The sequence below is a fragment of the Taeniopygia guttata genome, chromosome 7 (assembly GCF_048771995.1).
Source record: "Taeniopygia guttata chromosome 7, bTaeGut7.mat, whole genome shotgun sequence".
NCBI lineage: Eukaryota > Metazoa > Chordata > Aves > Passeriformes > Estrildidae > Taeniopygia > Taeniopygia guttata.
In genome coordinates, this window is record NC_133032.1 from 24073324 (window position 1) to 24086717 (window position 13394).

General features: G+C 36.2%; 2 protein-coding genes and 1 long non-coding RNA gene across 4 annotated transcripts in view; 2 read left to right on the top strand and 1 right to left on the bottom strand.

Moving 5' to 3' along the window:
- The window catches only part of PGAP1 (post-GPI attachment to proteins inositol deacylase 1), a 34602-nt gene extending 26611 nt beyond the window's left edge, over nt 1-7991 (top strand). Inside the window, 1 exon segment of the mRNA XM_030277795.4 lies at nt 185-7991. Coding sequence (XP_030133655.4) covers nt 185-323 — 139 coding nt within the window. The 3' untranslated portion in view covers nt 324-7991.
- LOC140684583 (uncharacterized) lies at nt 7659-13129 on the bottom strand. The gene is made up of 2 exons (XR_012057027.1): nt 12996-13129; nt 7659-8110 (listed from the first exon to the last, which is right to left on the bottom strand). It is a non-coding gene; the product is annotated as an uncharacterized lncRNA (long non-coding RNA).
- On the top strand, nt 9063-13168 carry C7H2orf66 (chromosome 7 C2orf66 homolog). 2 transcript variants are annotated; one of them, XM_041717436.2, is made up of 4 exons: nt 9063-9200; nt 10736-10878; nt 11756-11947; nt 12927-13168. In XM_041717436.2, the coding sequence occupies exons 1-3, from the start codon at nt 9182-9184 to the stop codon at nt 11927-11929; spliced, it is 336 nt and encodes a 111-aa protein (XP_041573370.1). In that variant the 5' UTR covers nt 9063-9181; the 3' UTR covers nt 11930-11947; nt 12927-13168. The 2 variants fall into 2 exon arrangements, with proteins under 2 accessions (XP_041573370.1, XP_072788520.1); XM_072932419.1 differs by lacking the exon at nt 9063-9200 and adding an exon at nt 10084-10223.
- The last annotated feature ends 226 nt before the right edge of the window (nt 13169-13394 follow it).

Sequence of the window (13394 nt, forward strand, 5' to 3'; positions counted from 1 at the left end):
CCTTTTTGAATAATTTCCTTATGCATCAATTTTTATGGCATATTAGACCTAGTTGTTCAGTTTTAAAGATTAACAAAGCCTTGAAATATAAATTACTTTTCAAAGGAAAACAAAATATGGCATTTGCATGCTTTCTGCATATGTGGCTACAAAATGATGATTTTTCTTCTTTCTATTCTTACAGTAAACTCTTGAAGATTGCAGTCAAAGTTCCACTCCCTTTGTCTGTTGCAATGCTGGCCTTTGGACGAATGCATCTATACAGAGTCCCACACTTTGTAACCTTTTCTCTTCTTCTACATGTGCTGTGCTGTTTTGTGTAATGTTCATTCTATATAGGACAATGCACCCTAGAAACTTAACACTGGAGATGGGAAAAATTGCAACACAGAAATGCCTAAATTAATATGATCAGTAGTTTACATTATGTGGGAAAGAGGACAGAACTGTGAATACTTTACAGAAAATTCATGGTTTTATTCATGTTGCTTAGAAAACTTCCTGGTGTTTATTTCATGTCTCTGAAAATGGAGTGATTTGGAGTGATTTAACTGTGTATAAGCACATGACTCATACCAGTGCAACATCTCAATACTCTGCCTTGTAGACACTTTGGTATTTCACTGTACTGCTTTGTGAAAACAGACATTTTTTACTCACTGTGCCATGCAGTGTCTGTGTTCTGAACTTGCATCTCTTGCAGGTCTGAAGTATGCTGGTTAAAACTCAATGCATTTCAAGCACACTGTGACTATCACAAAAACCACACAGCCAAGTATACTTTGAATTATTTTATGTTAAATTCAAAAGCTGCCACATTTGTGTCCAGACAAACTAGAATGTACTGCTTATATAGAACTGTTATTTCTATCAAATTATTTGTTCAATCAGTGTGAGTGGAACATTTGTGAGATTAGTCTTACATATTTTACTTTTTGTGAGAGTGAGAAGACAACAGTATTCTATGTAGCTTTCTATTCAGGAAGGATACCAGCAGATTCATAAACAATTTGCTGTAATGTTGTTTTAAAACATTGTCAGTTTTATCTGGAATTTTGAAATTAATCCTTGGACTTTGTCCATATGTAGAAGCTACCAAACGTTGAGATATGGTGTGAGTTAACAGTGCAGCTGCTGCACTCTTTCTAAGTAGACAAGGCAGGCTTTTTTCCTATTGTAAACAGAGACTCAACCATCTCCTAATAAATGCCAATACATAAATGAATACGGAATAGTTACAACCCTGCAATCTCCTGTCCTGCCATACAGTGCTACCTTCTGCATGTGGGCAAACTCAGTAATAGTGGGAAATACTGACCGTAATTATTAGCTCTGTATAAATTTTATCTTAGTGCCTAGATGCTACAGTGACTGCCATTTATAGTAAAGCCTACAATAGCTATGTGTAAGGAATTCTGTCCCCTGGGCATGTGTTTTGCCAACAGAAGAAATCTCAGCAGTCCTTAGGTTGAAATGATGTATTGATTCTGTGTAGGGATGAGCTTACTACTTGCTTCTGTGTTAGCTGTCTCTGCTATGTCTGAGATACCTGTTACCTTCATCTGGAAATACTAGACTAGCTCAATCATCTTATAGGAATACCAAGAGGAAATCTGCTGCTCACAGTCAATCAAGTATACTCTTGTTACAGTAGTACAGCCAGCCTGACCCACTAATTCCATCATATCTTAATAATCTTGCCTAAAGTGCCTCAGTTATTTCCAGTGTGTTGTTAGGGTCAACTCCTTTGAGCTGGCTGGAAAGACTTAATTCACACAGTGACTTTCCAAAATGAAGGACAAACATGAAGAAAGCCACGTGTGTTTTGTTTGCTTATATCCATGCCAGCAGTTCAACTTATTAGTAAATCATTAAAAGTGCTGTAACTGAGTAAGGCTATTGTAGTTAGCCAAACCACTGTCACTGTTATCAGTAATCTATGTGCTGGTATTCTAGTCTTAACCTTTTCAAAACAGAAAGTTAGATTATATATAGTGTTTGTAAATCAGAAAAGTTATTTGAATAGATTATATCTTGATATTTTCTAATCAAATGTATGCTACAGTATATGTATATAAGATGATTTGTGTGACTTAATGTACTTGTAGCTAAATGCAGGAGTTGGTTAAATGAGAAATTGCTGTTCAGACATAGAAGAACAGAGTTGTTGTACTTGCAAATGGCTGTGAATGAAAGATGGTGGCAGAACTGCTTTAGGGCTGGCAAAGGGCTGTGAAATACGGAGGATTTGATTTCTGTGGAAGATAGTTTTCCTTGACTTTCGTGGTCCATTTGGCTTATTACTCTATTTTACTTTTGATGTTGTTTTCCCACCTTAACAGGCTCTTTCTGCATAAATCCATTTGTTGGAACTGTTGGAAATGAAACAGACTCAATATTTGTATATTTGATAGCTTTCAAAATATGCCATAAAGTGAAACCTACTGAATTACAGCAGCATAGGATAATACCAATTTTTTTTTTCTTTTTTTTTTTTTTTTTTTTTTTTTGGCTGGAGTTCTATTGATGATTGTTAGCACTCTTCATAAATTGGGTTCCGGTATCTTGTGTATTTTCCTACCTGATTTTCAAGTTGGAGGTAGGAATAGGTATAATCCTGAGTCTGAGATCCCAGATGACAAGAGTTTTTCACATCTCCCTCAACGCTCCCTTTTCTCAGAGATTGTTTAGCTTTACTGGGGACAGGAGGGGAAGTCCAACTCCTATTTGGAATTGAAATGCCTTGTGTGCCATTAAATGGATTTAAACTGTTGTCAGGATGTGTGTCTGGATCATGCAGTGATCCTGGACTGGACAACTTCAGCTGTTTGGCAGATCAGGAGTCTAATCCCAGTTAGATTTGCCATACAATAAATGGATGGTAATAGGATTGGAACAGTCTTAGAATTCATCCCGTTCTAAGAGAAGATGAATTATCCTACTTGTCATTCTGAAAAAAACTAGATTTTCTAACAGTCTGAGATGGTTTTTCAGGTAAAATACAATGCTTGTTTGTTGTTACTTTTGGACAAGAAGCTTCTGTTAGGTGAATGTGTAGTTCTGCCACTGTTATCATTCCAGCAGAAACGTAGGATAACCCAATATATATATATATACTGTTAGTTGCATATATAAGGAGATGTAAATATTACTGAAATATCCTTTATTATGAGTGGGCTGCATTTATAAAACAGCTTTTGGCAAATACATTATAATGTCTCTTACTACTTTTAATTACGTTACAATTCCACTTTATTCTTCAAATTTTAGATTATCTAGACTATGTGGGAGGAGATCAGGGTACAAATTGCAAGGATTTAGACCTCAGGATGCATTCAAAATAAGAACTATTTATGTGGATCTAATATAACTTTTTAAATAAGCTATCAGAAACAATGAGGAAACAGGGTAAGAACTTAAAATACTAAATGCCACTAACTTTTGGAACAGCAGAAACTTTCTTTGACAGGGAGAGATTTATTGAGAAGTTTTTGGTCATAGCTTTATACCCTGAAATTACTCTGGAAGTCTATAGTCTTTTCTGCTTGATGTCATCAAACGCGTTCCTCACAGTCTCATCATGCTGCAATGACATGTGTAGCTAACACTTCATAGAAAGTCTCTATGTGTCTGATAAGGAAAAATTCACATCTTCATTGGAATTACCAAGTGTACCTTGGAACTGAGTAAATTAGTGTTGTCCAAAGCTAATCTTCTTAGTTGTGGTTTAAAAGTTGCAGTGGGTCACATTTCAGCATCCTGTTGAACAAGGATTGGTTTGGGGGTTTTGATGGGAAATTTCTTTGTATGTTTTATTTCCAAGAAACCTGCAGTAACTGGAATTTAAGTTAATATTATTTCCGACATTTAGAGTTCTGCCCTGATTTTGGTTTTGAGTAAGCTAATTTATGTAGCAAATCATTCCTTAATATTAATTTGCTATGTTTCAAAACAAATAGATGAATAATGACAAAACTGTAAGCGGTGCAGTACCAATACATTGTAAAAGGCATAGAGACTGCTGGTATGTCTAAGTGAATTTTTCATCTATAACCTAATTGGACTAACTTTAAAGTCAGTGATTAATAAAATAAACTGTATTGACATTTAACCTCAAAAGCATTCCATATGTCAGTGTTTGATACATCTCATTTTCCATGTGTGTGCCAGTAACAAGTGATGAACTCGCTTAGTGTTCTTCTGAAATCTGATAAGTCTGATCCATCTGACAGCACAGAACAAAGTCTGTTATGTAGCCATTAATAAATGTAAACATTTGAGAAACTTTAATTTGAATCAAGTTATTCCAATACAGGGCTGAGTGTGTTTAGACTTTTGTTATATTTATACTGAGACAAAACCAGCCATTTACTGACCTTTAATACGCTGAGCTATGAAGATGTTTTTGGAAAGTGGTTGTAGAGTCTGTACAAAATTGTGCTGTTGTTCTAAGTCACTAAGCTATTAGAAAATTGTTAGTTGTAAAGTAGACTGAATTCTTAGTGCTTATTATCCATTTAATGTTTTAATGGTAAATGCTTCTCACTTAATTTACAGCTTTGACTTCCTGCATCTCTTTGTTTTCTGGGAGATAATCAGTATAGCTTTTGTAAGCATTTAGCACTGTAAAATTTTCATCACTGTTCCTTTAGGGGAGACATACTTTTGTCACCAAATCTACAAACTGTTGTTGTATAGCATCTAAGAAATGTGTGACAATGAAGGACAATTCAAAACTAGCCAATTTTTTATTAAAGTACAATTTCTACCTTCTTTTTAGAGCCAGAACTTTAAACTAGAATATTAGAATCCATAAAGTCTTAAAAAATTTGAAAACCTTTTGTAAAGACTATGCTTTCTGATGTATATTTTTATTTATGGGAGAATGTGTTCAAAGCTTTTAATCAGCTCATCTATCCTCAAACTCAAGTAAAAAGTATACACTTTGTCTTATTCATAGACACTGCTGCTTTAAGAATGAATTTTAAGCATTTAGAGAGAAAATTCCATAGCTCTTACTTAAGCAAATCTGCCCAGCCCTCAATTTTTCATGTGTCTAAGCACATAACTGCCTCAAATATGTGCTTAGTGCCTTGTAGGATGAAAATGTGAGCTGTGATATTTTGACTTTATTTTCTTAAGATTTAAAGTTTCTGTCTGCATTCTTAAATGTAGACAGATTTTGCTATTCATGGTGTTGTAAACAAACCTTGTAAGCATTGCCTCTCTACAGTTACTGGCAGCTTGTGCTCTGGATTAAGTAGGACTGTGTGGTGTCAGAGCTGACTGTCTCTAAAAACCAGGGGTGGTGAATATCATCATATTTGTTACTTGTGGCACATCATTGCAGGTCCTCCTTGCTCTGTCTGCTTTGCAGGGTCCCTGCTCTGTAGTGCCAAGCAGGATGTTCCCACAGCAGTGGGAACTGGGACTGACCTAGAAGTGCAGCAGCTGTGTCCTGTAGACTCGTTCTGTTTGTTGAAATACCAGCCAAGACTACTTTTTCCCTCCAACTTAAATAATTTCAGGGTATATCTAAGTATCAAATGTGCAAGTGTGTTGATGTTTATTTTTACAAAAGGCTAAGTGCACTATTTTAGGATCAATTCAGGCTTCAGTATTTTCCACCTACTCCACTCTGATTTTGGAAACAGGATTTGAGGCTGCAGCACCTGACAGCTGGAATACTTCACAGAAGTCTACAGGTAGTAGACAGGACACATAAAATTAGAGTGCCAGACCAAAACTGAAATTCCTCACTGTGACTTTAAACTTGTAGCTTTCTAGAGAAAAAAAAAAAAAAAAAATATATATATACTGTGCCTTAAACCAGTAAATGAATACACTCCAACTGTAGCCTGTGGACTTCAATAGCCTTATATTTGATTTTTGAAGTTGACCAAAAATATTTGTGTGGATCATACTGAAACTTGATTTTGGGAAAAATGCTTTAAATTATTTTGAGCCCATTTTACAATTAGAGAAATGAAGATTTATGACAAGTACCACATATTTTTTGTTTGGAATCACACCAACCAAAGTCAGAAAGCTATAGCTGACCTGAATTTTTCAAGCCTTTCTGTTGTGACCAAAAGAAAAATAAGGAAAACTAGTTGCAGATATCTGTCTCAGCTTTGAAGTCTGTGTGTCTAATTATTTTTAAACATTTTGCTCTTTAGTCCTCAAAAAAAATCCTCTTAATTTTAGTTTAAGCAAAATACTGTATTTAAGCCATTAAATAGCAAAATATTCACCAGTGTGAGAAGAAAACTAGACAGAGGCAGGGTTGATTGTTTGTGTTAAGGCTCTAGAAATTCTGAATACTAAATTTTACTTTTTAGGATAAATATTCACATGTAAATCCCTGAAAATTCACATATAGATTCCCCTTTTTGGAGAAAAAAAATTACACTTTTTTTATCCTAACTCATTATAGAAAACTAGAAATACTTAAGATCTTAAAATCTTGTTCTAGTATAGTAGAAGGATTTCTTAAGTATATCTTATAATACAAAGAGCTCAGGAAAAGCCACTGCTGGCTTTTCTTACTTGTCTCTAGAGGATTCCTTGTGTGTTGTGAACAAACCCTCCAAATTCTGACTTTCCCCCCCCCCGCCACATTAGCACCACATAGCACTGAACCTTGGAAAGAGATGCCATCTCAGAGTTTATTGTTGTACTGGGGGTATTTTATTTACTGGGGATATTTTATTACATGTACACAAACAACTGCCCATCAGCTGGTCACAGAGCTGGTTTGAAGCAATACTCAACAGCAAAATTATAAAAAATTTCCTTTCATTGAGCTCCAGCTTCAGTTTGGGTGCCACAGTGCTGCTGCTGAGCACAACATGGAACACACAATCTTTGTGTCTTCCCTGCTGCTTAAACTCATTCCAGTCACCTCACTTTTTATTTTGTGGTGATGTTTCAGCACTCCTGGCCATTGGTGATTTTCTAGCCACTGGCACTCTAGTACTGAAACCCTTAAGAAGGTAGAACTACCTTTAAGGCCTTTATGTGTGATGATAACTCGAGATAAACTGTGTAACTTGATTCCCCACTGACCTTTTATTGTTTTTTCAAGCACAAAGACAGAATAATGTTGGCCAAAATACTGGGTTTGGGTCATTAATGGGGAGGGAAGGATTTGTTTGTTGTAAAAGGACTTAAAACTTTGAGGAAAACATATGTAATTTTGGGGAAAATCTTATAATTTCTCAAGCAGTCTGTCATAGAAGTTTTTAACTCTTCCTCTGTTTTCAGTTCTTATGTAGCTACCATAAATCTGATGTTGTACATGAACTTACTCTTAATATTTACAGGTTTTTAGAGATGCTGGCAGGATTGTATCTATAAATGTTTGAATAATGCTATAGCAAATTATTGTGCTTATAAAAATGTTTATAACTAAGTTCTTATAGATCATGTCATATGTCATAAATTTTGGCAAAGTCCCTGTCTTGTGAGATGCTGAGAAAACCTTGGAGAAGAGGTATTTTCAGATGATGCTGTAATTGCTGAAGGTGAAATCTTATTGTCTTTAAAAACTGCATTTAGATACTTTTTTGTTGTAGTTGAGGGCAACTTGATTGCAAGCTACTCTGGGATGTTCTTGTTTTGTTTGGTGGTTTCCCTGGCTGCAGTGTGTACTTCAATTTTTTTTTTGTTTGTTTGTTTTTTTTACTGAAATGTGCATGACTTTTAAGTACATTGTATAGCAAATCCCCTGCTTCTGTATATTTTTGTATGGTATTCCAACATGCTTGCATTGGTACAAATGGTTGTAATTCACAAGAAGTGCCACTTGCCAGTGCTGCTCTGTGGAGTGTTGTGTTACCTGTACTGCTGTTGTACAAATGCTGATGACTGTTGTGAGCAATGCTTGCATTTAGTCTTGGCTCAGGTACTCGTGTGGAGCAGTTTGGTGCTTTTCCTTCTGACTTGTAATACTTGGGATTCTAAGCAGAAAATAAAGTAGTAAACAAAAAGCCTTGTGGTTGGAGCAGTGCTTTAACAGGTGCTTCTTTCACACCTCAATGCAAGAAAGAGAGTTTGATAGATACGATGAAGCTTGGCTCAGCATCTTAACTCCAGCACCTTAGTCTTCCTGAATGGGAAATGCAATAAAATCAAAGTGTTTGCTCAATCATACAGTTTATGTAGAGCATCATATGTATAAAACTTGTTCTCAGCTAAACTAGTATATTTTATATTATTATATTTTAGAGGTGAATTGCATGGAACTTAGCAAGCAATGCTATCAGCATTTTCATCTTCATGGCAATTTAATTCAAACATACATGAACATTACTTCCTGTGCCAGAAAGGCTATATAATTAGTACAGACACTTTTAAAACATTTGATTTATTGAAGATGTTTATCAAGAAAACCTAATGCTTAAATTCGGGTGCATTAAAAAGGCAGCACCCTGACATCTAGCTTTGACAGCATTTGTTAAACTTAGCTACTGTCCTCAAAAGTGAGGATGCAATTCAATTCAGTCAGTGTAAGTATACTAATAGTGTTTTAATATGACTGTGTTCTGCTTATATTTGACTTTCTCTGAAGGAAAGAATTGAAATTACTAAAAAAAGACCAACCCACACATTAAAATGAGCTCTAGGTCTAAACAGACTTTTTAGCTCAAATAGTTTCTCAGAGCTGCAGCTCACAGGAAGCAACAATACAAATGTGTAAGGATTTTTCCTTTAGACAGCTCACAGAAAATATATGCTAATTGAATCTCTTACATATCTGCATGCTTCATCAGTCACCCAAATTGCCTGAGTTCCTCCACTAATAAAGCTTGTTTCATATTTGCAGATGGCTTCAGTATGTTTTACAAGCTGAATATACTGCATATCCCCAGTTCTTTGTAAAGAAATCAAAGCAATAAATTAATTGAGGAGGGGAAAAGGTAGAAGAAAACAGCCAGCTCTTCTGGCTTTTTTTTTTCCTTGTCCTCTTTCCAAAACTAAAGAAGGAACTAAAATCTAACTGTAAATCTTGTAAATCAAACTGTAGATCTTGTCTTTCCCCTTTCTGTCATTTTCTCTACAGGATCATATTTCTACTTCTAGCTGAAATAAATATCTACCTAGAAGACCAACAAAGAGAGTTCCCTTATGCTGGGACCTGCCTTTTTCAAGCTATTCTGGTGCTACTGCTCTGATCTTGATGAGTTCACTATCTGGAAGTTGAGTGTTATGAAACCTAATTGATGGGGCTTGATGGGTTTTCTTTTTTTGTGCTAATGATTTTTTTTTTTTAATCCAAATATGCAGAATAATAAACAAGCTGGATAAATTATCTTGATTTTTTTACACACTACTGTAGTCACGAGACTAACACTGCTAGGGTTTTGTTTACTGTGTTGCTAATGTTGTTTGGATGTCCAAAACATCACCTTCCTGGAAGGGTGGTGGCAGATTTTTATTTTGCTTTCAAAATTTAAACCAAAGAAAAATGTAAAGCTTCTAGTCAGACATAAACATCTACACTCTGGAGTAAGGTGATGGTCAAATATTTTTAGTTTTAGCATGTATATTTAGGGATATATTTTATGTGATATTAAACCATGTATCATCTGCATAGCAGAGAGAAGAGTGCAGTGAAATAAAAAAATATGAGCATCTTTGATATGAAGAACGCTATGCACTAAGGCCAAGGTAAATTAGCAGAGTCCTCGTTGCAGCCCTTGTCTCAGTTTCTAGTGTGACAGGCAGATATTAACTGCTGATAAAATCCGGGAAGGAAAGCAATGCTTCCATTAAAATGTTATGATTTTGGACTTTTCCTTTTCTTTTTCCAGCATCAAGAGAAGGATCCGTATCTCATTTGCTTGAAAATCATTAGTCACCATCCTAGAGATATGGCTAATTACTTTTAACTAAAAATAATATTTTGATAAAGCTGTGCCATTTCTCCTGGGAATTGTTTTAAACTTCCTGTATGCTTACTACCAATTTTCTGCAGTATGGCTTGGGAGGAATGTGTACTGCACTGTTCGATAGCAACAGGTCTGAAGAGTATCAAGGATGAAATTCTCAAGGGTCTTTATGTCGTGGTTGGAAATGGAATCATTACTGTATTTTTGAACTCCTGCTAACGTCATTGACACCCACCTACATTCTACTAGAAATATAAGTGCAGAGATCAGGTTGTTCACAGATTACTAGGAGACCAACCAAGAAGGGGCAAGCCAAAGCCAAATTCCCTGGTAAGCTCTATTTTAAAGAGAGGGAGAATTCCTTTTCTCCCCCTGAGTCAAGTTGTGAAATGGATCTCTAGTATGTTAGACCAGGCTGTATTAAATACCATTGCACTTATTATTATATGTAGTAAAATGTAATGCAGGTTTAAAAACTGAGCTCTCTGGATCTTGGGCCATATTTTTGCATTCTCCTTGGAGTACATAGAGTTCTGGTGCTGTATTAGCCACTGAAAATGGTTTTATGTAATAAATGTAAACTTACAAATGTAATATGTTGCGCTGAGTATTCTACTGGTCCCTCAGAAGAGAGTCCAGTGTCTAGAAATAGCTTTGGTATGAGAAACACTTGTTTAGAATAATTTTTTCTTCCAAGTACCTTAGGACTATGAAAACAAAGAGTTGATAGCACATGGATGTAATCTGCAGTGGGCAGACTTTCCTTGGATTCACATGATCTGTGTGTTCCCAGTGACAGCTCTGTAGGATTTAAGGAGTATGTCTGTTTGCCCTTCTTACAGACACTCTGTTCATCTCCAGCATGTGGAAAGTGCTGCTCCTGGGTCTCTACATGGTATTGGCTGTGAGAGGATTGGCACAGGGTGCTTCTTTCCAACCAGAAGATAAATGGAAGCCTCTTGATAACCCCAGAAACAGGGACCTGGTAAGGAAATGTTTTAAGAAAGAAAGCTAAAGTTCGGTGTGGTTTTTTGTTTTCTATTAAGAGACTCCTTATCGTCTAAATTTAAAGGCAAGAGGGGCCCATTAGATGTAAAATCAGGAGCAGTGCACTTTGTATGGTCAATAACCATTTCTCAGTCAAGATGTACCCCTTCACTGAAGAGACAGTCTCAGAGCACAGTAGTGCATAAAACATGCTTATATCTCCATCCAGCAGCTTTCATTTTTAAGAAAATATTTTGATTATACAGCCACTTGTTTTATAAAACAGAAGAGGAATGATTACCGTGTTTTCTTTCCAATGTGTGCTCTGATTGCATGTTGTTTCATCTCATGGAAGTACAAATAAGTCTGCATCTGACAGCTATGAAAATACCACTCAGAGAACATTTACACAATCTTAAAAAGAATTTGTGAAGGAAAGGAATCATTTTTCTGTAATATTTCCCCAGTGTTTTAAGAAGCTTTAATTTCTCCTTGGAAGTGATTGTAAGGGGACAGTTCAATTCATTTGCCCGTTGTTGCTGACTCTGACCAAAATGTTCACAGAAGTGTCCTGTTTGCTCTCAGCAGGGCTTTGCCTGTGCCTGTTTTACAAGGGTGCAGTTATCTCACAGCCCCTGTGGTTCAGTGGGGAGCACAAATGAGCAGGACACAGTTGCTGCTCTTCTGACATCAGATGCACAAGCCATGGATGGAGTGGGCGTGTCTGAATTAGGTTACCTGCACTGTATCAGGTTATGATCAGAATAGAGGATTTCATCCCACAGAAGAATAAATACTACAGCTAATGTGTCAGTAGAAATAATTAATCTCCATGGGTCATGCTCTATTTATTTTCACATCCATGGTCTGTTCAGTTTTTCAGAACGCTCCAGGCTTACTTCTCGGGCAGGGGTCTCGATCTCCGAAAGTTCCCAGCTACTTTCACTGTGAACAATGAAGGACCAAGGCTCTACTCAGATCCTATTGCTTCTGCATTTGCAGATTATGAAGAAAAGAAAAAATCCTTTCAGAACTATTTCAAAGGCTGAAAGATTCTGCTGATGAAGGTAAAAGAAGGTGCCTTGTCCTCTAATGTTGTTATGTGTAGCCAAGAAAGACACTGACTGAAGTATAAAAGTAGCTTCTTTCTCAGAATAAATTAAAAATGTAGTACCTTAACCCTTGTCTGAAGTGGGGTTTAAAATTCTTGAGGCAGAGATTTATGAGGTTGTTACTACTTAGATAAAATAACACATGGTGCTTGTGAGTAGGAGTAAATAGACCGTGATTTTTTTTCTTTTTTCTCCCCTCCGTCATATGGAGGAGAATTCTGAAAATGTAGATAATAGGGGATGCAGGTTTTATGGAAGGAATTGAAAAGAGTAAGATTACAAATTGAGATTAATTAATGGTTTCTTGTGATATATGTATATTAATAAAATTAATTTAGGCATAAGTTATTGCACTAAGAAAGCATACATTATCTTTTACATTCACAGGAAATATTGTTTTCTTCTGGTTTACAAATAGCTGAGAATTTCAATAAGATTTAAATCAAAGCATTTTGGTGATTTACTCAGTATCTTAAAGTGATTAATTTGTAATCAATATTCAGCTTTGGATTTCCAGCTCTGTCCTGTTCTTGGCCTGCTTAACACTTGTCTGTTTATAATCAAAATCAAAGCTTTATTCTTAATATGAACCATAATAAAGATTGCATTCAAATTTTAATACTAAATTCTCTTTTTTCTGAGTTGCTATATCAGGAAAAATAGAATCACCACAGAATCTGTATTTTGTGTGCATGAAAAAAAATGAAAAGGAAATTCAGAAGGGATGCTCTCCTGTAAGTCACAGCAGCAGTGAGAACATGACTGGTGGAAGTTTTGTCCTGCATAATTCAGAATGGTCATGGCAGTGCTTGTCAGTTATGGGAACAGAGGTTCAGCCAGTTTTCTCTTGTATTGGTTTGGATCATACCTTGGTTGCATATATAATACAGAAATATTAGTCTCACTATTAGTAATTTTTTTTGGTCTTTTTTAGGCATTAACTTCAGAACTCCATGCCAAATGGAAACCTTCATATCAAAATTTTACTGCTTTGACTTTTTACCTGTAAGCTGACAATTCCAAAGTCTCTTCACTGTCACCGTTTCTGCCGATGGAATGTGGTGTCCTGCTGCAATGAGCATTATTCTGTCTATTGACAGATGCGTGCTCTTCAGCTACTGCAGTCTGTGAAAAGAATTGTGCTTAAGCGTGAATAAATGAGGAGTGCAACAGCCACTGCCAAGTGTCTTTGTTCAAAGCTGGGAAATAAACGTTCCCTTTCAGATTAATATCAGATTAATAGCAGAGCTGTCCCAAGGTTTTCTGTGACAAGTTTTCAGATCCTCTTTAGGTACAACCCCTTTCTTGGTGACCTCTGGCTGCGTGTGCCCCACCCTGCCCTGGTCAGCAGTGCCCCATCGCTCTGTGTTGGAGTTAAAGCCGCTCGGCGGTGAAGGTGCCG

What these genes read in the sequence shown, in the direction of transcription:
- C7H2orf66 (XM_041717436.2), top strand. An exon ending in ACCCCAGAAACAGGGACCTG is followed by an intron (nt 10,879 to 11,755) that starts GTAAGGAAATGT and finishes TGGTCTGTTCAG; the next exon opens with TTTTTCAGAACGCTCCAGGC.